Source organism: Chiloscyllium plagiosum, chromosome 2, assembly GCF_004010195.1.
Source record: "Chiloscyllium plagiosum isolate BGI_BamShark_2017 chromosome 2, ASM401019v2, whole genome shotgun sequence".
Classification (NCBI taxonomy): Eukaryota; Metazoa; Chordata; class Chondrichthyes; order Orectolobiformes; family Hemiscylliidae; genus Chiloscyllium; species Chiloscyllium plagiosum.
Window position 1 is genome coordinate 30811510 of NC_057711.1, and position 23034 is coordinate 30834543.

The 23034-nt window shown below is 37.3% G+C and overlaps 1 protein-coding gene across 2 annotated transcripts in view; it reads right to left on the reverse strand.

Moving 5' to 3' along the window:
- Nucleotides 1–7460: 7460 nt before the first annotated feature.
- The window catches only part of jmy (junction mediating and regulatory protein, p53 cofactor), a 120037-nt gene continuing 104463 nt past the window's right edge, over nucleotides 7461–23034 (reverse strand). Inside the window, exons 9-11 of one of the 2 annotated variants that reach the window (XR_006314115.1) lie at nucleotides 19018–19576; nucleotides 16713–17569; nucleotides 7461–15381 (exon numbers count right to left, since the gene is read on the reverse strand). Coding sequence is in view for 1 of the 2 variants with exons in the window: in XM_043706859.1 (XP_043562794.1) it covers nucleotides 17259–17569; nucleotides 19018–19576 (870 nt within the window). In the remaining variant the exon portion in view is untranslated. Of the gene's footprint in view, nucleotides 17570–19017; nucleotides 19577–23034 lie in introns of both variants that reach the window. The other variant, XM_043706859.1, reaches the window with a different exon arrangement.

Consider the following 23034-nt stretch of genomic DNA (forward strand, 5'->3'; position numbering starts at 1 on the left):
TTGCCTCTCTACCTTAGCAGTGCCCACCCATTGCTGGATGCACATAACACTGGCCCTCTGTCTGAGTTTCCCACTTGTTAGTCAGCCTGCTATCCTTGGTTGGCCACCTCCAGGAAGTATGCAACTGAAATCCTGTCACAGTCACTTCTCATTTTCTGACCTTGTATTAAAGCTGATGTCAAGATTCTGACCCAACCTGAATATTTCCAGCATTACTCAACTGGAAAGCATCCTGGTTGTGTTTAATTGGAAGAAACTGTACGTCCTCCAGTACTGCAGCAGCAGTGCAGAGTTGAAAGTAGTAGTGATTATAGATGACAAATAGGACAATGGCCAAGGCCAGATCTTTGGGGTTATCAGAGGTAATAGAATAAGAGCAAGAAAATAAGCAATTACAAGTGATGCTTTAGCTACAATTAGATTGTGAAAAATAGAAACAGGTGACACCAGGCCCAAACAACTAAAGAGGGAAAGCATTGGAAGAGGATAGTGAGGTCAACCATGTCGAAGACTACAGTCAGACCAAAAAAAATGGAATTACATCCATAGCTTAGTCAATAAAAATAATTTCTACATGTCATTAAGATCCATTAAGGGGATATGGGCTTTGCTGGCTGGGCCAGCATGTATTAAGACCATAAGACATAGGAGTGGAAGTAAGATCATTCGGCCACTCAATCATGGCTGATGGGCATTTAAACTCCACTTACCCACATTCTCCCCGTAGCCCTTAATTCCTTGTGACATCAAGAATTTATCAATCTCTGCCTTGAAGATATTTAGCATCCCGGCCTCCACTGCACTCTGTGGCAATGAATTCCACAGGTCCACCTCTCTCTGGCTGAAGAAATGTCTCCGCATTTCTGTTCTGAATTTACCCCCTCTAATTCTAAGGCTGTGTCCACGGGTCCTCGTCTCCGCACCTAATGGAAACAATTTCCTAGCGTCCACCCTTTCCAAGCCATGTATTATCTTATAAGTTTCTACTAGATCTCCCCTTAATCTTCTAAACTCCAATGAATACAATCCCAGGATCCTCAGCCGTTCCTCGTATGTTAGACCTGCCATGCCAGGGATCATCCGTGTGAATCTCCGCTGGACATGCTCCAGTGCCAGAACGTCCTTCCTGAGGTGTGGGGACCAAAACTGGACACAGTACTCCAAATGGGGCCTAACCAGAGCTTTATAAAGTCTCAATAGCACAACGGTGCTTTTATATTCCAACCCTCTTGAGATAAATGATAACATTGCATTCGCTTTCCTAATCACGGACTCAACCTGCATGTTTACCTTTAGAGAATCCTCGACTAGCACTCCCAGATCCCTTTGTACTTTGGATTTATGAATTTTCTCACCGTTTAGAAAGTAGTCCATGCTTGTATTCTTTTTTCCAAAGTGCAAGACCTCGCATTTGCTCACATTGAATTCCATCAGCCATTTCCTGGACCACCTTCCCAAACTGTCTAGATCCTTCTGCATCCTCCCCACTTCCTCAGTACTACCTGCCTGTCCACCTAATTTCATATCATCGGCAAACTTCGCTAGAATACCCCCAGTCCCTTCATCCAGATCATTAATATATACGTGAACAGCTGCAGCCCCAACACTGAACCCTGCGGGACACCGCTTGTCACTGGCTGCCATTCCGATAAAGAACCTTTTATCCGAACTCTCTGCCTTCTGCCAGACAGCCAATCCTCAATCCATACCAGTAGCTCACCTCAAATACCATGGGCCCTCACCTTGCTCAGCAGCCTCTCGTGTGGCACCTTATCAAAGGCCTTTTGGAAATCCACTGGGTTTCCCTGGTCTAACCTACTTGTCACCTCTTCAAAGAATTCCAACAGGTTTGTCAGGCACGACCTCCCCTTACTAAATCCATGTTGACTTGTTCTAATCCGACCCTGCTCTTCCAAGAATTTAGAAACCTTATCCTTAATGATGGATTCTAGAATTTTACCAACAACCGACGTTAGGCTAATTGACCTATAATTTTCCATCTTTTGTCTTGATCCGTTCTTGGGTTACAACAGCGACCTTCCAATCATCCGGGACTTTCGCCGACTCCAGTGACTTTTGAAAGATCTCAACCAACGCCTCTGCTATTTCCTCAGCCACCTCCCTCAGAACTCTAGGATGTAGCCCATTGGGGCCAGGAGATTTATCAATTGCCTTCCCGCATCAGTTTGAAGTGGCCCAATGTCTACTTTTGCCTGTCGTTTGTTTCTTATGTATTGAAAGAAACTTTTAGTATCATTTCTAATATTACTGGCTAGCCTACCTTCATACTTGATCCTCTCTATTTCTCTCTTTGTTATCCTCTGTTTGTTTTTGTAGCCTTCCCAATCTTCTGATTTCCCAGTGCTCTTGGCCACTTTATAGGATCTCTCTCTTTCTTTAATACAGTTCCTGACTTCCTTTGTCAGCCATGGCTATCTAATCCCTCTTGGGGATGAACTGCTGTACAGTGTCCTCAATTATATCCACAAACTCCTGCCATTTTTGCTCTACTGTCTTCCCCGCTAGGCTCAGCTTCCAGTCTATTTTCGTCAGTTCCTCTCTCATGGCCTCATAATTACCTTTATTTAACTGTAACACCATTACATCTGATTTTGCCTTCTCTCTTTCAAACTGCAGACTGAACTCTACCATATTATGATCGCTGCTTCCTAAGTGTTCCCTTACATTAAGATTTTTTATAAAGTCTGGTTCATTACATAGCACTAGGTCCAGAATAGCCTGCTCTCTTGTGGGCTCCATGACAAGCTGTTCCAAAAAGCCATCCTGTAAGCATTCCATGAATTCCCTTTCTTTGGATCCACGGGCAACATTATTTACCCAGTCCACCTGCATATTGAAGTCTCCCATGATCACTGTGACCTTGCCTTTCTGACATGCCTTCTCTATTTCCCGGTACATATTGCGCTCTGGTCCTGACCACTGTTAGGAGGTCTGTACATAACTCCCATTATAGTTTTTTGCCTTTGTGGTTCCTCAGTTCCACCCACAGACTCCACATCATCTGACGCTATGTCATTTAGTGCCATAGATTTAATTTTGTTCTTAACTAACAAGGCAACCCCACTCCCTGTCTTTTTTTTGATAAGTTGAAAATCCTTGGATGTTTAACTGCCAGTCCTGACCCCCCCCTGCAACCATATCTCTGTGATGCCTACCATTGCCCATCCCTATAGTCCTTAAGAAGGTGATCTGTCTTTTTGTACAGTCCCAGTATTGTTCCATGATTTTGACCGAGCAACATTGAAGGATATCGTTCTAAGTCAGGAAGGTGAGTAGTTGGAGGGGAACTTGCAGATGGTGGAGTTCCCACGTATCTGCTTCCCCAGTCCTTCTAGATGGAAGGACATACAGACATACAGCATGGAAACACGCCCCTTGGTCTAACTTGTCCATGCTGACCAGGTTTCTCAAACTAAAATAGTCCAAAATGCCTGCATTTGCCCCTCATCCCCCTAAACCTTTCCTATTCATGTAGTTGTCCAAATTTCTTAAATATTGTAACTATACCTATATCTACTTCTTCCTCTGGCAATTCATTCTACATATGGACTGTCCTGTGTGAGAAAAAGTTGCCTCTGTGGTCCCTTTTAAGTCTTTCTCCGCTCACCTTAAATTATGCCCTCTAGTTTTATACTCCCCTATTCTCGGGAAAAGACCTTCACTATTCACTTTGTCTATGCCTCTCCTGATTTTACAAACCATTCAGTTCACCTCTCAACCTCCTACGCTCCAGAAAAATACTTATCACGCAAACACTCCAGCCCCAGTAACAGCCTTGTACATCTTTTCTGCACTCTTTCCAATTTAATAATATCCTCCCTATAGGAGGGCAACCATAACTGTACACAGTATTGCAAAAATGGCTTCACCAATGTCCACAATATGACAGAGGTAAAAACGAGGACTGCAGATGCTGGAAACCCGAGTCTGGATTAGAGTGGTGCTGGAAAAGCACAGGTCAGGCAGCATCCAAGGAGCCTCTATTGCTCCACAATATGACATCCCAACTCAATAGTCTGACCAACAAAGGCAAGTGTACCAAATACCATTTTCATTACAGAAGAAATTCAAAAAAACTGCAGATGCTGAAAATCATTAACAAAAACAAAAAAGTCAGCAGGTCTGGCAGCATCAGAGTTAACATTTTGGGTCCAGTAACGTTTCAGTATGGACATTATTTATATGGCTGGTCTCATTCTGCTTTTGGTCAATAGTAATCCCAGCATGTTGATTGAATTTCCCTTCTATGATGCCAGCTCCCTTGAATGTTAAAGGACTCTGGTCAGATTCTCTCTTGTTGGATTTGGTCATTGCCTGAGATTTGTATGACATGACTTTAACTTGTCACTTGTCAGCTAAAGCCAGGTTGTTGTCCCGGTCTCACTGCTTTTGGACAAGGACAGTCAATACCTAAGAATTATGAATAGTACGGAACATTGCAGAATTATCAATCTACATCCCAGTTCTGACATTATAATGGAGGGAACATCACTGATGAAGTAACTAAACATAATTGGGCCAAGGTCAATTCTGAGGAATTCCTGAGTGATGTCCTCAAGTAGAGAAGACTGCCCTCTTTAAAAACTACAATTAGTGTGTTATTATTCCAACCAAAGAATTTTCCTTTGCTTTCGAGTTAAATGCAACCTTAATATCAAGGACAGTAATTTTCACCTCATATCTGGATTTCAGCTCTTTGTCCATGTTTGGAACAAGGTTGCACTGAGGTCAGGAGTCAAGTGGCCCTGAGAGAACCCAAAGTTATGCTGTTCAATAGGTTAGTGATTGAGAGAAGATGAGGGGCAGTAATTGATTGGGTTGGCTTTGTACAGGACATACCTGGGCAATTTTCTACATTGATGGAAATGTGTTGCTGGAAAAGCGCAGCAGGTCAGGCAGCATCTAGGGAACAGGAGAATCGACGTTTCGGGCATTAGCCCTTCTTCAGGAATTTTCTACATTGGTTGGTATAAACAGTGTTATAGGAGAAAGTGAGGACTGCAGACGCTGGAGATCAGAGCTGAAAATGTGTTGCTGGAAAAGCGCAGCATCCAAGGAGCAGGAGAATCGACGTTTCGGGCATTAGCCCTTCTTCAGGAATTTTCTACATTGGTTGGTATAAAGTGTTATAGGAGAAAGTGAGGACTGCAGATGCTGGAGATCAGAGCTGAAAATGTGTTGCTGGAAAAGCGCAGCATCCAAGGAGCAGGAGAATCGATGTTTCAGGCATAAGCCCTTCTTCAGTACACCTATAAACAGTGTTATATGTGTACTGAAGCAGCTAGGCAAGGGAACACAGCAGGTTTGGAGCACAAATCTCCACTACTATATATGACCTTTACAGATTCCCTGGAGACTATTCCGTTATCACATGGAGTGAATTAATTGGCTAAAAACCGGCATGTGTGATGCTGGGGGCTTCCTTTTGCAACTTTACTCGACCATCATTTCAATACTATGAAGGAAAGATGGACACCGAAATCTATCAGCTACTTGGGCCAGCATTTTCAGACTCTCATTATTTTCAATCTCCACACATTTCTAATATGTAGTACTACAGTTCATCTAAATGAAACACATTGCTACCACTGTTGATGATGGTGCAGGTATTGAATGCTGAAGGTGGTGGATAGGCTGTTAACCAAGCTTTTTTGTCTTGGATGTTGTAAATCTAAGTGTTCTTGGTGCTGCATGCATTCAGTCAAGTAGAGTGTATTCCATTGCATTCCTGGCCTGTGCTTTGTAGATGGTGGACAGCCACTGGGAAGTCAGAAGACAAGTTACTCAAGAGAATTCCCAGCCTCCAACCTGATGATGATTGGTGGTTGGGACTAGGACACTGCTGTCTAATGGAATAGTGATAAAATTCTGGGCCTAAACTATCTTTTAGGAGAGATGACATTTTAAAAAAAACCTTTTGGTATTGTGAAAGAAATTTCCTTTAATCTGTTAATTTGTTCCTGAAATCCAAAATTAGTCACAAAGAAAACTGGTCATAGCTGTGGATACAGCCTCAATGAAATAAATTATGCTCTAAGTCTGGTGAAAGTAATGGGTCAAGAAAAAGTTCAGAGGGTCATTTTTTATAAATAAATCTTTGCTATCAAAAATGTTCAAAATGTAGTTATTTTAACTCAAAAAGCACAAATTAGGGAAATATGAATAAAGCATTTAAATGTTCAAGAGGCTAGATTGTTTAAATCATTCAGGTTACAATGTACATGTACATAAGGTACAAACTCTTTCATTAATTCAGATTTCAGGAACTTGCTCTCTCTGCGATGACTATTGTTGGTTTAAAAGTGGATTCAAATACTCAATGTGATTTTTTTAAAAACATCACTAAGCAAGTTAGGCAGTGTTTGTTTTGAGAGAATCTTCCCAGAATTATTTTTCTCCTTATTTGGTTGCAAACTTTAAAAAAATTGTTGTCAGGAGATCAGGTGAGGTCAGTGAACAAGTAGGTCTTTCTCAAATGCTTGGATGTAACCCATTTACATTTTGGCCTTTAGGTAAGCCAGGCTGCTTTCCTGGTCTGACTGTTGTTATTCCAGCATCGGTGGGATGTGCGGACAGACAGCATGTGAAATCTCCATAAACACACTGACGGAAAAAGCGAAGATCCGTTTAGCAGTTCCTCAACAGATGGAAGCCTCCATAAATTCCGTGGAATTAAGTAAAATAGTTACTCAAGAAAAGCTAGACTATGGAATAACAGTCTAACTGAGTATCTATTCAATTGATCACTTTCCTCTCATCCCTAACTACACCCCTGCAAGGCTATTTACATCCCTCATTCTGCATCAAAACCCCCATTCTCCACCACTATCATCCCTTCAGGACCTGATCTCCCCCTCCCACGCCCTTAATCCAGATGCAGTGAGACTGACCCTCTTCCTCCAAGTCACCCCTGCTAAACCTGATCCACCCAACGCAGAACCTCCACTGGAGCTGATGTTTCCTACCCACTCCAAACCACTTAAAACATTGTACTTACCTGTCCCCCCATCTCCTCCCAACTTGGCATCCTGTCTGGTGTCTTGCATTCCATACCTTACTCTCCCGAAAGTAGCTATCTGGACCTTTAAGTGTTAGAATACTGTGAAAAAGGAACATTGCCTCCCATGACAGTTCTGCACAACAAAAGGGTTGTCAGAATGAAAGAATAGCCGAGCAACTCCAAATATAGTGTAAAAATATGTGGTGCTCCTCCCTCTAGTAAAAAAGGATACTGCATGAGATTGTCACTTTTCTCCATCCTATAGTTAATTTGTTTGCATTTTGGTCCTTCAGTTTCACCTATATTCTTGCTAAGAGAATCTCAGTACTACAGTACTGAGGACAAGTTCATTACCACAATGTCAGAAAGACGAACAACTCCCAAGAATCATCTCCAACAAGCAGAGGCAGTTTTACAGATGTACATCACAAACAGGAAATAAATATCATACTTTATTGAATGGAACAAAAAGTAATTACTTTCAGCACCAAAATTGCGAATACAATGTTAAAAGAAATGAATGCAATTATTGAGGCTTTCAGCCTTAAATATGCCAGTAAAATTTAATAAGAAATATTACTGAGGTTAAAATGACAGAAGTCAGTCTTAAAGCATAAAGAAGTTAAATAAAACAAGATAAAAGACAGTAAGCAAATCAGTCAGAATAAGTATTTTACATTTCATTATATTTTTATATAAATGCTTAAGCTTAAAAATTCACTTATACTTTTTTGTTGCTCAATAAATACTTAATTATTTAGGATTAATATTTAAAGCAACCTTTTTTTGCAGTGGATGTTTTAATTATAACCAGAGTATAATTTGCTCTTTAAATATGATGTTAAATTATTTAAAGTTTAAAATATTGTGCTCGTGTGTTTCTTTGAGTGAGTTCAAATATTGCACAAAGCCAGCCAACTGTCTTTTCTCATTTCATTAGCTTTTTTAATTGGCTGGATCTGAAAACGCTGTACCCTGGATATTACAATAATTATGTAGAACTGCATCATACAAGTTATTGTTTCTTGGAAAGTTATATGGTAATGCATAAAACAAAAATATTAAATCATAACGCCAACAGGTGGTCTAAGTCTGCGTGAGGCAACACCATAAGAATACTGTACCTGCTTTGTGAACGTGTCAAAACAACTCTAGAAGGGAATAATGAAACCACACCAAGTCGTCTACTCCAGCCACAATTAAAAACAAAAGCAAAATAATGCTGACCAGTTTTTCAACTAATTTGTCAACTATACCAAAAAGACAATGTTGTAAAATGAATTGAAAAATGTCATACTTTGGAATAATTGCATTACATTATCTTGACCTAGATTTGTTACTTAGATTAACTGCTTACAAGTTGCTTTTATTGTCAGTCAAAACAGTACACATTTTGTGCTAATTTATGTATGACAAACCTTAGAGATGGACATATCAGAAAGCATTTGATTATTTTAAACCGGTGATAAGTCGAAGTGCCAAAATAATTTTCTTTCTCTCGGGGCACTGCCATATTTGTAAACTCCAACAAACTAGTATGTTCACAGTGAGCATGAGTCAAAGAGAACACACATTATTTCTAACAATACATATACTTCCAAAGGATTCAGCTTGAATTACCGGTCCTAAAATTTTCAGCAGCCTTTAAAATTTATTTAAATTGGTTAATAAATCCATGACAAAATCTAATTATTATTAAGGAATATTACTTCATCTGAAATGTAAGTAGTATCATACTTATACATATGTTGCTATGGAACTGAATTTTAATTTTTTTGGAATGTGAAAAGAGGAATAATGAAGATCTGTCATTGCATATTTTTCTGCCTACTCAACACCAAATTATCTGAAGGGAAGTAACAAAATACAAAAATAACCAACATCTACATAATCTACTATTGCAATGCTCTTAGCATTAAAAAAGAAAATCAGTGGCCACTATCTAAATATGAATCCACCTGTCTTTCTTCCAAACTATTACATAATATGCAAGATCCAGGTTTTAAGGTGCATAGCACGAAGCATACAATTTCATATTATTGTCTCATATTTCCTGAGATCAGTCTCAGATAAATTCACAGGTACTCACAATACTGCAAAAATAACATTTCTGCATTTGTATCTTGATGCAAAGTATTTTATTAAACATGCAGATATATAACTTTTCAACTATTTAAAAAAGACCAGGATTTATTTCTTAAAGTATTAAAGGAAAATGCACTTGATATTGTTATGGAAATGTAACTAAATTAACTCCTAAAATTGTCAAGACATTTAGGAGAAACCAATCCTGCCAGTCAAGTTACGAATCATTTTAAGGTGCCAGAGAAAATCACCTTATATTGATGGATAAATATACAAACACATCTCACACTGGTTTTAGTTTCCTAACAGTAGCCTGAAGATTATTTTACTTAACTTATCTGAATACTTGAAATAAACACCTGTTTCAACAGAAGAAATAAATTAATTTTGATTTTTATGTGAATAAAATCAATGATTCATTTTTGTGGGGGCTGATGATTACAAAATAGATTATTTCATTCATTATAATATTGTCACCTGAATCCTGTTAATGTACTTCATTATTTGTTCATGTTTGTAACTATAATTTGACATATCAGTACACACCTGTTAAACAGCAATAATACTAATCAGTGTTTTTAAGCTCAGCTGTTAGATAAAATTTATCATTTCATTTCAATCTTAAAGAATACAAAGAACAAGACCTTAGAATTAAATTCCGATGCCTGCTGTTTAGTAAAAGTGAAAAATACAGTATGTCCACATGTAAAAAAATACCATCAAAAGCACCATCAGATTTAACAGCACAAGTCTGTAAACTTGGTATACTTTCAAGCATATGATTGTGTTTTTTCTTCATTCATTCTTTCCCCCAGTGAAATTTTGTACGTTGTCCCAAATTTTTAAATGTTATTAAAATAGTGTTTCATGTGTCTTGGGAGACAATGTGACAACTGCAGAATGCTTCATTTGACAACGGACTTTCTCCATACTGCATGTCCATTGCAGTAAGATAAAGATGCAAGTTTAATTCATAACATATTACCTCCAGATAGCTCTGCATGTTTCTAATTCTATGAAATGCACTCATTGACACTACATGCTAAGTAAGCCATCTGATGACAATTATATTTCGAGCCAAGTGGTTCACAAAAGGTATTACATGAAATATTAAGTTAAAAATCACACAACACCAGGTTATAGTCCAAGAGGTTTATTTGGAAGCACTAGCTTTCAGAGCGCTGCTCCTTCAGCAGGTGGTTGTGGGTTGTCCAGGTGTTGCGTGATTTTTTTAAACTTTGTCCACCCCAGTCCAACACTGGCATCTCCAAGTCATGAAATATTAAACAATAACTAGATGAAAAGTTACCATTTATTGCATTTGTATAACAAATATTTCATGACCCAGATGGTTGCTAACAGTGGGAAATGTAACCAGAAGAATTCATTCACTTCTTTGAGATATTAAAGGACCTCTTCCTACAGGAAAAGTAGCAATTCAAAAGGAGACTTGCTCACTAAGTGACATAGTATTGGTTCTGTTATTAATAGTTAATAAGTCAATTTATTTACCCATGTGACATCACATATAATTAGACAGTCTAAGATAGTTATGCATGTAGAACATGATTCATTCACTCCTAGTTCATTAATCTATAGAGTTCCTACCATCATTAATCCAACCATTCATTAAATGTAAAGCTTTTTGTCTTCACTAAAGAACATTTCAGATAGTAGAACGGGAATATTTTGCGCCACCCTTTTGGCGCGATCATTTGGCCCTGCTGTTTTGGCTCTAAACTGTTTTGGCGCTCCTTACTTTGGCGCTGAGCTGTTTTGGCGCCAATTCAGAATTTAAGAAGAGTTTTGTAGCGCCCGTAAGAATTTTGTTTTTATTGCATTCTAAGAAATAAATCGAATTCTTTTTTATTCATTATTTTTAACCTATTCATTATAAAAACGAATTTCTACATTTTGCTATATTTATCAAACACATATAGATAACCATCGTCTATAATTTTGGTTTGTCTCTCTTGCTTAGAATGTTTTCAGCCATTTCTGGTATGGGCTCTACAAGAAAATAGAAAGAAAATTATATTACAGCTTTCCAATGTGAAGATAGAAGGGGTTAAGTATCATCAAGGCAGTAGATGACTATTAACAATTGTTAAATGAGAAAATGATTACAAAACGAGATTTGAATCAACTCTTGCTAGTTGAGAAAATTACATCGGGTCGTTAGTCATCTCTATTCTTTAACCAAACAAGACTTGTTTTTAATTCTGAATTGGCACCAAAACAGCTCAGCACCAAAGTAATAAGCGCCAAAACAGTTTAGAACTAAAACGGCGGGGCCAAATGATCAGCGCCAAAACGTACCCGACCCTTCAGATAGTGATCATTCTTCGTTTAAACAAGTAACACGCCTAAAATTGTTTCTTGCCAGTTTGAACCTGCGCCACTTTCTACTAACCCAAATATATATATATTTTCAAAGCTTAAGAGGCTGCCTCTTCGCTCAATTCTTTCTCCAAGGCTAAAAAGCCCATGTTTTTACAGATGTTCTTCATAACTTAATTCTTTGTTGCAGTGAAGGTTCTTTATGTCTCTTCACTGCTGTCATTATTTCACCGATACAAAATACTCACAATGTTTAAAGGAAGCATTTCTCCTTTCCAAATTTATTAAAAAGTACAGCCCAAAGCAAAAACATTAAACCACCATCTGATTAAAAAAAATCTCAGCATCACTCATCCAGGTGTACACTGATATCAAATTATAACTGCAACATGCTGACCTACGACAGGCAGCAACCGGAAGCAGCAGAATAGGAATTTTCCTCTCTAAAGTAATGAATCTGTGGAATTCTTTACCACAGAAGGTTGTCGGGGCTGGATCATTACGTACGTTCAAGACTGAGACAGACAAAATATTAATCAGTAAAAGAATCAATGATTAGGAGGATAAAGCAGGAAAGTGGAGTTGATGATCATCAAATCAGCCATTATTTAATTGAATAGCCTACTTCTGCTTCGATGTTTTATAGTTATGCCACACATGGAATAGAATTCATATGATTTAATTGAGACTCAATTTTAATATCTTAGAGCCATTACTATAAATACTAAATCGTTTCTATTTCACATTTACTAAATGCCAAAGATTGGTTTTAAATGATAAGTTGTAGATTTTAAAAAGGAATCTGTTAAATACCATTGAACAAATGATGAGTGTCTTTTTTTTCTGCCAATTTGCATCCCTTTCCTCTATGCAAATATTGTTTTACACTGAAAAATAATGAATTAGCCCATCATACAAGATATGGGGCCATATTTGTAATTTTGGTTCAAATAACCTAAATTTGTTCTTTTTATGGTTATAATGAAAAATTATTGCTGGTTGAAGTGGAACATTCAATGTTTACCATGTTTGAATAATAAGCCAATTCATGTTATTGATCAAATCACATACACAAAAATAGAAACAAGCTTCTTCGAAGCCAGCGATATATCCCCCAATTTATTAACATTTTCAGACACGGGACATTTTTATTGAAGTGTTATCATACGTTTATCTAAGGAAGGTAGCATTTAGTGAATTTACAAAAAAAAGCTTCAACTAGTAACCGCACTTGACAGTTAACAGATTAGGAAGCAGGTTTCAACAGCCTGAATAGTTTGCAAGAAATTATGATTCTAAAAAAGTGAGGGAACAACACAGAGAGAGCCCAATACCCTGAGTTTTATTCAATTTTGACCAGAACACTCTCCACTTAAAAGGGGTATTTTGAAAAGGAGAAAGTGAGGACTGCAGATGCTGGAGATCAGAGGTGAAAATGTGTTGCTGGAAAAGCGCAGCCGGTCAGGCAGCATCCAAGGAACAGGAGAATCGACGTTTCGGGCATAAGCCCTTCTTCAGGAAAAGGACACTACAGAAAACTACATCTTGACAAAAAATATGGTTAGAGTACAGGCTCCTAATGCTGATGACAAAAGGAATTAGAAATTATGTACTCAAATAAAAATTAGCTAGATTTCCTTAAGAAAATATGTTGGAATTGTATTGACAAACTTGAGAAATGACAGGGTAAGTGTTGAATATAGATTAACCGGTAACTTTGGGACCATGAGTTCTCCAAGCAGGTGTTCTCAACATCATAAGTTTGTCTGTCTCAGATAACTATTAGTGATCTACTGCTATGATTAGTTATCAATTTTATTATCATACTATCACCCAACTATGAGAAGGTGAACTAAAAAGATTGCGGTCTTTGTTCAGCATTTGCATATTCTCTTTGGTTAATCAACTTTATTTTTCTAGGAAATGATCAGTTTAATATTTGGAATTTTACTTATTAAAACTATGTGAGTTCACTTAGTTTTATCCAGTTTGAAATTTGCTTTACATGGCATTTCAAAATAGGAAACAGAAATGAAATATATACAAAGATTTAACCGATTTGTGGGAGTTTTAAAAATTAAAGCTCAGATGGAACACAGTTGTCAATGGAAAAATAAGCACTAGCATAAACAAAATATTAATCGAACAGTGAGTGATAAGGTTTATTTAAGCCTCATCTCTCTGCAGTTAATTTTGCCCTCTTACACACACCCACAGATTACTACTGTAATCCAATTCTTGCATGTAGTTAACATGCAGCACTTTGGTTAATTGACAGAAATAAACTAAAGGATTAGAACACATGCAAGTAATTACTAACCAAACAAATAAATTGTAACTATTAAAAATGTCAGTCAAACCCAAGCTATGTCATAAACATTGAAAGAACTGCATATGCTGTAAATCAGAAACAAAAACTGAAGCTGCTGGCAAAGCTCAACTTATCTGGCAGCATCTGTGAAGAGAAATCAAAGTTAACGTTTCAGGTCCAATAATCCTTCCTCAAAACCTATTTTGTGCTGGACAATGGAGGTGCAAGAAAAGCTCGCTTAATTTAAACTAATACAAATGAATACTGTACTGGAAATTATCACGCAAGTGAACCACACCACTGCAAAACTTCAAAATGCTTAAAACTGCATAAGTACCTGTAACTAAAACCTAACAATTGCAAAGTTAATATTATGTGAAACCAAATTATGCAGTCATTATGGTTAAGTCTGAATTTACGCCAGATACACATTTCAAATGATTTAATGCATGATCCAGACTTAATTATGGAAGTTAAATTAATAGCTTTCCATTCCCTGTCCTGAACTGTCCCAAGCAGTGTTTGTAAGCTGTCAGTATTCTCAAAGTCCCAAGTTTGAATGTAATTTCATAAATTTTAAACCCAAGATAATTGCACAAACTCTTCTACTAAATCTAGGATAGTATTACAAAGCATGCAAAAAAAAGCTATATAATGATTCACGTTGACAGAATAAGCAAAGCAACTTTCTATAAAGTCGTTTTTATGTTGAAACTGCTAAATGGGCATTTTCAAATGTATTTTGGTAAAGAAAAGATCTTATCCTTATGGAAATAATCCTATGCACAGTATTCGTCAACCATCTCTGAAGTCAGTCAATTTGCTTTTAGAAATAGGATCACCCTGGCTGAATCTATAGATATAAATTTCTAAAAAGACAGTAGTGTCAGGAACAGTTTAAAATGTCGAGTATTTTAAAATACTTATTAAGAGCTAATAATTTAAACTGGTTTTGTCATGAATAAAATGAAACCTGATTTAACAAGCAATGTATTTCTTAAACATACAGAATGCTTGTGAAAATAAATAGCTATGTCAGTTTTATGCTAAATGATCAAATGATTCTCGCGTATACAAACATTGAAACTATAAAACAAACTCGAAATGCGTTCTTAGTACTAATGCCGAACTCAAAAAATATAAATTAAAAACTTGTAAGAAGCTACAACTTATCTTTAGAGATAAAATTAATAGCCAAGCAACTGATATTTTTATATCCACATTTCAGAAATTGTTACGTTTTCTTCATTTTTAGTCTGGGATGTGTTTAATCAGTGCATTAAAAGTATACAATGTGGCACAACACTTACTTTGTTTGGATTCACAATTCATTGCAACTCTGTTCAATGCCCTGATAAGATTGTGGTTATTTCTCCCTTCCTAGTTGGTTGTTCATACTAATTTAACTGATAATTATTTATAAACATACTGTTTTCAATATTGTACTTCCATGTATAACCAGAGATAATTTGAAATCATGCCCTTTTTACAAAATATAAGAATTATATTTGAAACCACATCTGCAGTAGTTTATTTGGAAAGTCAGAGATTCCTCTTCTTCATACATCATGGTTTATTGTCCACTATTGGTATGTAAACGTCTATATCAAAACTCCCAGATAATCTAAATCAGAGAAAAAAAAACTAATTTTAACTGAAAAGAATTCAATTTACCCAACATTGATCCCAGTTTTCCTTCCTTGACAACAAAGTAGCTCTACAGTCTACGGTATACATATGTAATAAATAAAATAAATACAAATCTCAGTTACTTAAAACCTACATTATAGACCAGCAATTCCTATTGAATCTAAATTCTCCTCACATATTTTCACACATTTTCTGAAATGATTTAATTCAATGTCATTTAGATTAGGGCTATACAAAAGTTCATTCTCTAAGATTTTTCTGCACTTAATGCAATGCTGGTGTTCACTGATTATAGCGGAATTATTCTATCTTAACCATTTTACACTTTCCCCTTTTTGGTCACACCTACATTTTGCTCCATCCATATGGAATCTGACTAAAGCTTCAGTCCTCAAATAAATGGGTTACACCCACAAGAGGAGTATCAATAAGGAGCCCTCTGAGTAAACTTTTAGATAATTAAACATATATCAAGGAAACTGATACTGTAGGTCAGCACTCAATTGAACACAAGGCGTAGTGCTTTACTAGGTACAAATTAAGTGCATTCTTTCTCTGTAACAAAATGTAGCACACAGTAGGAACCAGAATTCTGCATTTAAAATATCCACGTAGTGCACTTTTGTCTCCAGCCACACGACTGAATGTTTCAAAGCCATGCTTTTTGTTGTATAAACTAGAAGCCTCGTGAAGGGCTGAGGCTCACAGCAAAGGACATGGCCAATTTTGAAAGTCATAAAGAAAACCATAAATCAAGATGTGGTTGCCAAGCAAGACCAAGCCTTAGAAAGTTGGGAATTATCTGAAATTTTTTCACCATTGAATTGATTCAACTGAAACTCCTCAAAAATATTTTTCAGGCATACATAAGGCAATCTGTTCATGCACATACAGATGATTTAAACAAACCTATGTTAGTCAGCCTACAACTTATTTGAATTAATTTACATAACTTTTCTGTATAAATTGTTTTTAAAATCAATTTGCTATGTAATTTTATATAACGTTAATTTCTGTAAAAACTATTAATTTGCAGTAAATCATTTTATCTGCTACCCCTTTTGGCCCATTTTATTAATTTCTACAATTTTAAAGTACCAATCACAGTAAACTAATGACAAATGGTAAACTACTCAAATATACTTTTGCAAAGGTCAACCTCGGGGTATAAAGTAAAATACACGAAAGCAAAAATGTGTAACTTTACAGTCCACAAGATGAAAGACTCCAATTTGCAGAACAAACAGCTAAAACTAACTTGCATGTATACTTTGTGTCCTTTTATTAAGGCATCTGGACTCTCACCTTCCGAAGTTTTGCTGGGTGTACAGAAATCTTTTTTGGACTTTGATGAAAACTCCTTTGGTAGAGGGAGACCGAGAATAAATTTACAGTCAGGCCATGTTTTAAGGTCAAATTGTACTCTCCCTTATTTGTACAGAAGGAAAATGGAGCGTTTTCAATTATACTGATATTTTCTTTAGCATGCTCAATGAACATATTAGATGGTAACAGTTAAACCTTCATGCTGATTATGCTTAAGTGGGATCTGAATAAAATTTACTGTGATACTCTGTCATAATCACAAAATAAACTTACATAATGTCACCTTTCATCAACTTGTGAAGAGGGTTTTGGAAATTTTAAACATTATTTAGTATACATACTTATTAGTTTAGATATTAAAATATTTCATTTTAGGCACAGCTTCAAGGGAAATACCTAAATACCTCTCTACCACTCATTGACCACCAGCTCTGCCACAGGACCACGAACAATTAATTGCACAGTGGAAGGAAGGACAAGGTTATGTTTACAATACACAGGCCTTTTAAACTTGGTCTGTAAGAGTTAATTCTCCCAGTCAGTGTAAGTTAAGCCTTCATCCTCATCATCCTCAGATTCTGGTGACGCCTCTTTAATTCTCCGTAAAGCTTCATGGATGCTGCGTGTTAGAGGATCAGCATCATGCAAATCAATGGAGGATTCTCTCAGGGCTTCTTTCCGAACCTTCTTCAACTTTACGCCTTTCCTAATTTGTGCAAGTATATTATTGCTGTCATCTTGATTTGGAAATGGAGGCAGAGAACGCAGGTCAACTTTTCTCAAATGGAAGCTGCCTCGCTTCAGAGAAGCTAGAACTTCATCCATTGGTGAACTCACTGCAATAGGATCAAGTTGAAACATCATTGAGAAACAGAATCACCCAAAAATCATATGAATGTCTTCTGACATATATCCTCACTAAGCAAACATTTTTAAACAATGAGTGAAGAAAGTGCAGTTTCTTTTGTGACACAGTCAATATCCAGTGAACAAATATGCAACTATATGGTTTTGCTGAGCAGAATACAATGCAGTGAGATAGGGAATCATCCAAGTATCTGTGCATACCTCTCGTTACCTCAATCCATCTCAATAAAAGAGAAAAAGATAACAACTCATCCTCCTCCTAAACTTTATTTTGGTCCACCTGGTATTCATTCAGGCATTTAAATGGTATGTTGTCTCAAGCTACAAGAACGATCCCAGTCTCATCAGAATCTGTTACTTTTCAAAAGGTATACAGACCACTTGGGTATTACAGGTTGTTCTGCTATAACATGCAGAATTTGCTATTCAGGTAGTTCTAGGATAACACGTGTTTCAGCAGTGAGATTTGGCTATAACATCACTGATGAATTAGAGAACGGTATTTTTGAGAATGCTTACCTCCATTAGTAATAGTGTGATTCCAGCGGGGATCGGTACACGTGCTTCATTCTGTGCACGTGCCGTTCTGCGCCTGCGCTGGTGTTCGCATAACATCTCCATGCCATTCCACACAGGCGCAATGCCCGTGCAAAATTTCTGCACATGTGCAATGTCAGCGCCAGTCCTTGTGCTGTTCCCCACATGCATCGATGTCTGTGATGCTCGCGCATGTGCCGGTGTTCACCGGAAGTGTCTGCGCTGTTCCGCACATGCAAAATGTCTGCACTGGTCTTCGTGCCGTTCTGCACATGCACCGAGGTCAGCTGCTGACAGAGCAGCTTGCTGAGCAAGATACTGTACAAACAGCAGCATTCTTACATTTTTAAAATATACTGTGTTAAATTTACTTTTGTTTCATTAATAAATATGATTTCAACCTTCAATCAGGCTGTGCTTTACTCTGCATTAGAAGTTTGGGTGATTTTTGAGCAATTATGAGTGATTTGTTTGCTGGTCTACCTTAACCGTACTTTTCCCATAGGCCCCACTATTTCTATGGAGCAATTTTGTGTTAAGTGAGGTTTCGCTGGAACGCAACCACAGCATTTATAGGAGAACTACCTGTAATGGGATTGATTAATTGGGGTCACAGTTTCTAAAAGTGCGAATTTTAAAACGTGTCCTGGCTGTAACACAATTACATCGCCAACACTTTAAACATTATTTCTAAAGCATGAGTTTCCTATGTTGCAGGGCTGTACAAGAACATAACCATCGTGTCATACAAGAACTACCTGCTTATACACTACCCAACTGTAGTACGATAATCTCAGAAAGCATTTATTCATTCTAAAATAGAGAATGATTGCAAAGTAAAAATAAAAACAGGTGGTTAACATTTTAAGCCAATAATTACCTCTCTGTTTTTTCAGCTCATCACTTGATGCTGTTTTCTTCAATTTTTTTCTAGCATTTAATAGCTGCTTACTGTCAAATAAATGAGGTATCGGTGAACTAATAGGTTGTGCTGTTTCTTTGCAGTCACCTGACTGAACAGGTTTCTCTATTTGTTGCTGAGCATTGACTGATTCTTCACAAACTGGCATTGGAGGAGGTGGAGGGGGTAGAGGAGGTGGTGGTGGTGGCGGAACTATATCAATGTTACTGATTTCTTCAGTCGAAGGGCTTGGAAGTGAAATAGGTTGCAGTAGTTCAGGGGTGGCATCATCTCCTGACTGTGAAGAAAAACATTCCTCTTCTTGTAATATGCTTTTAAATTCTGTTGCTCCAGTGGACCTTGTTCCCTTCTTTACAGGTGAAGTTTCTTCTTCAGTTGTTTGTTGTACTTGTAATGTTTCTGGAAGAGTGTGCGTTTGGTCTTTGCCAAGGTAAGCCACTGAACCTGTATTATCTTTTCTTCTGACATTTGTGAAATGGAGTCTTGTGGATTTAAGTACAACTTGCCCAGGGTACCTCTGAATGATGAATGAAAAGAGAAACAAGTAATTTTGTGTGCCATGAAACTAGAGAATAACTTGTATTTTCAAGCATCTTCAATGTAATAAAACTGAATTCACAAACCCTTTATTATATCTCTCAGATTTTCAAAAAGTGCTCTAGAAACAATGGAGTCACTGTTGCTAAGTAAGTGAATTTTGTCAACTGCAAGGTGACAAAAACAGCAATCGCAGTAACGTCATGAACAGCAACGGATATCAAGTTTAGATTCTAGATTAGATTCCCACAGTATGGGAACAGGCTCTTCGGCCCAACAAGTCCACATTGACCCCCTCCCCACAAAGAGTGACCCACCCCCCATATTTACCCCTGAGCAATGCACCCCACACTATGGTCAATTTAGCCTGGTCAATTCACCTAACCTGCATATTTTTGGATTGTGGGAGGAAACCAGAACACCAGGAGGAAACAGACACAGGGAGAATGTGCAAACTGCAAACTCCACACAGACAGTTGCCTGAGGCTGGAATCGAACCCAGGTCCTTGGTGCTGTGAGGCAGCAGTGCTAACCACTGAGCCACCATGCTACCCCAATTAAGTTAGCTTTTGTTTTTAGTAGTGACTGAGGTAGGACAATTTGCCAGAACAATTATTATTCTTTTTGTATAGTGCCAACTGACTTGCTGAGTACTCCCAACATTTTATGCTTTATTTCATGTTTGCAGCATTCACAGAATATAGGAATAGACAAGTTGGAAAGCCCACCCCATACCCTCCCTTAATCATGTCACACAATATCTCGAGGCAAAAATATAAAAAACACCTGTAGATCATTTAGGAAAACTCTGGGAATTCCATTTCCAATGCTGAAAGTGATTAAGTTCCAAAAGACCACAGTAACTGGACAATACAATCCCAAAGTGTTCGGTCTTATTTCTATACATACAAGTTTATCTTCTATGATATCAAGTCGAGATCTCTCTTGAATGCTTGCAGTAAATTAAGATTTTTGCTGTATTTTCTACAACCTAGAATGTACAAGCAAGGAACTAGAGTGGGCTACTCAGCCCTGCAAGACTAATTTACCATCCAATAAGATCATGGCTGCTGATCTTAACCTGAACTCTACATTCCTGAATATCCCCAAAAACCTTTCATCTCTTTGGTAATTAAGAATCTATCTACCACTGCAGTAAAAATATTTAAAGATTCTGCATCCACTACCTTTTGAGGAGGGGAATTCCAAAGATTCTTAACTCTCATAAAAAATGTTTTCTCATTCCAGTTTTATATGGGCAACCCCTTTTAAACTATGAACCCTAATTCTAGATTTTACCACAAGGGGAATCATTCTTTCAACATCCATCTGGTCAAGTCCCCTCAGGATGTTAAATGTTTCAGTTAAGTCACCTTTTACATTCCAGTGGATTTAGGCCTAGTACGTCTAACCTTTCCTCACAAGGCAATCCAATAATTCCAGGTGTTAGTCGAGCAAAACTTCTCATAACTGCTTTCAATGCATTAACATAATTTTGTAAGTGTGGTGACCAGTACTGGACACACCAATGACCTGTACAGCTGAAACATATGCCCCCCCCTACTCTTGCATTCAATTTTCGTCACGATAAAATATAACATTCTGCTTTCTTAATTACTTGCTGCCCCTTGCACACTAACCTTCTGTGATTCATGGACCAAGACATCCACATCTCACTACACCTTACAGCTCCGCAATCACTCATCATTTAGATAACATTTCTTTATTCTTCCGACCAAAGTGGACAATTTCACACTTTTCCACATTGCACTCCATTTGCCAGATCCTTGCCTATCTGGATCCCTTTGTGAACTCCTTGTGCCCTCTTCGCAACTCACTTTCCTACCTACTTTTCTATCATTAGCAAATTTTGCTGCCATACTTTTGATCCCTTCATCCAAAATATTCATATAAATTGTAAACAGTTGATGTCCCAGCACCAACTCCTGTGGCACACTACTGGTGATATTCTGACGAGCTGAAAGGCCCACTTACTCCTACTATCTGCTCACTATTAGCAAGCCAATCTTCTATACAGGACAATACGTTATCCCCTACACCATGAGTTTTTATTTCCAGCAATGTTTGATGTGGTAACCTTATCAAATGCCTTGTGGAAATTTAAATACATCCACTAGCTCTGCTTGATCTACAACACAAGTTACTTCTTTGACAAAACCCTGTTTGCTCTGTCTGATTACCTGGAACTTATCCAAGTTATATCCTTTAAACTATAATTTTTAATAATAGCTTCTATCGTTTTCCATTTGAAAGATGTTAAGCTAACTAGCCTACAGTTCCCTGTTTTCTGCCACCCACCCTTTTTGAATAAAGGACTTCCTTAGCTAGTGTAAATGAACCTTCCTGAATCCATTGTTTTTGTAAAATTAAATAACATCACGTATCTACTGGTTACTTCTTTTGAAACCCTAGGATTAAATCCTCCCAAATCTGGGGACTTGTCAACTCTTAGTTCCAACAATTTACTCAGTAGTACTTCCTTGGTAATTGTAATTTTTGAATTTCTCTCACCTTTTCAATTTCTGATTTATGGCTTTTTCCAGGATACTACTTGTATTCTCTCTAGTGAAGACAGACGCAAGATATCTGTTTAATTCGCCTGCCATCTCTTTACTCCTCCATTACAATTCATTTTCCACATGACCAACACCTACTTTGTTAACTTTTCCATTTTAAAGGTCTGTAGAAACTTTTCCTACCTGTTTTTATATGTTTGCTTAGCTTTCTTTTATACTCTTTTGTCCCTTCTTATTCATCTATTAGTTATTTTTTGCTTTTTAAAAATATTCTATCCAATCTTCTAACCTGCCACCCATCTTTGCTGAATTATGTCTTCTTTGAATTTGATACTATCTTTGACATGTTCAGTTAATCATGATGGCCGGTCCGTCACTTATAACTATTCATATCTGTTGGAATGTGTATCTTTTCTGGAATATTCCTTCAGATGTTTGCCATTGCATCTCTATTGATTTATGCCTTAACCCAAATTGCCAGTTTACTTTCACTAGTTCTGTTCATACCCCTGTTTACATGCAAAATAATCATCTTGGACATACTTCTCTAATCCCTTAAACTGTACATAAATTTCGATCACATTATGGTTGCTATTACCCAGGGGCACTTTCACTATGAACTCAGTCATTAATCTCCTCTCGCTGGTCAAATTAGATATAGTATAGACTTCTCTCTGGTTGGTGCTATAGCATGCAGGTCTAAGAAACTGCCCTGAAAACATTCAATGATTCTTTCCTCGAGACTACTTTTGATCATATGATTTTTTTTTCCAGTCTACATGCAGGTTAAAATACCACATGATAATTGCTGTATCCTTTTGACAAGCCCCCATTATTTTTCCCTAGTTACCCTGTCCTACCATATGATTTCTGAAAATGTGCTTAATTCTAAAAATGATGT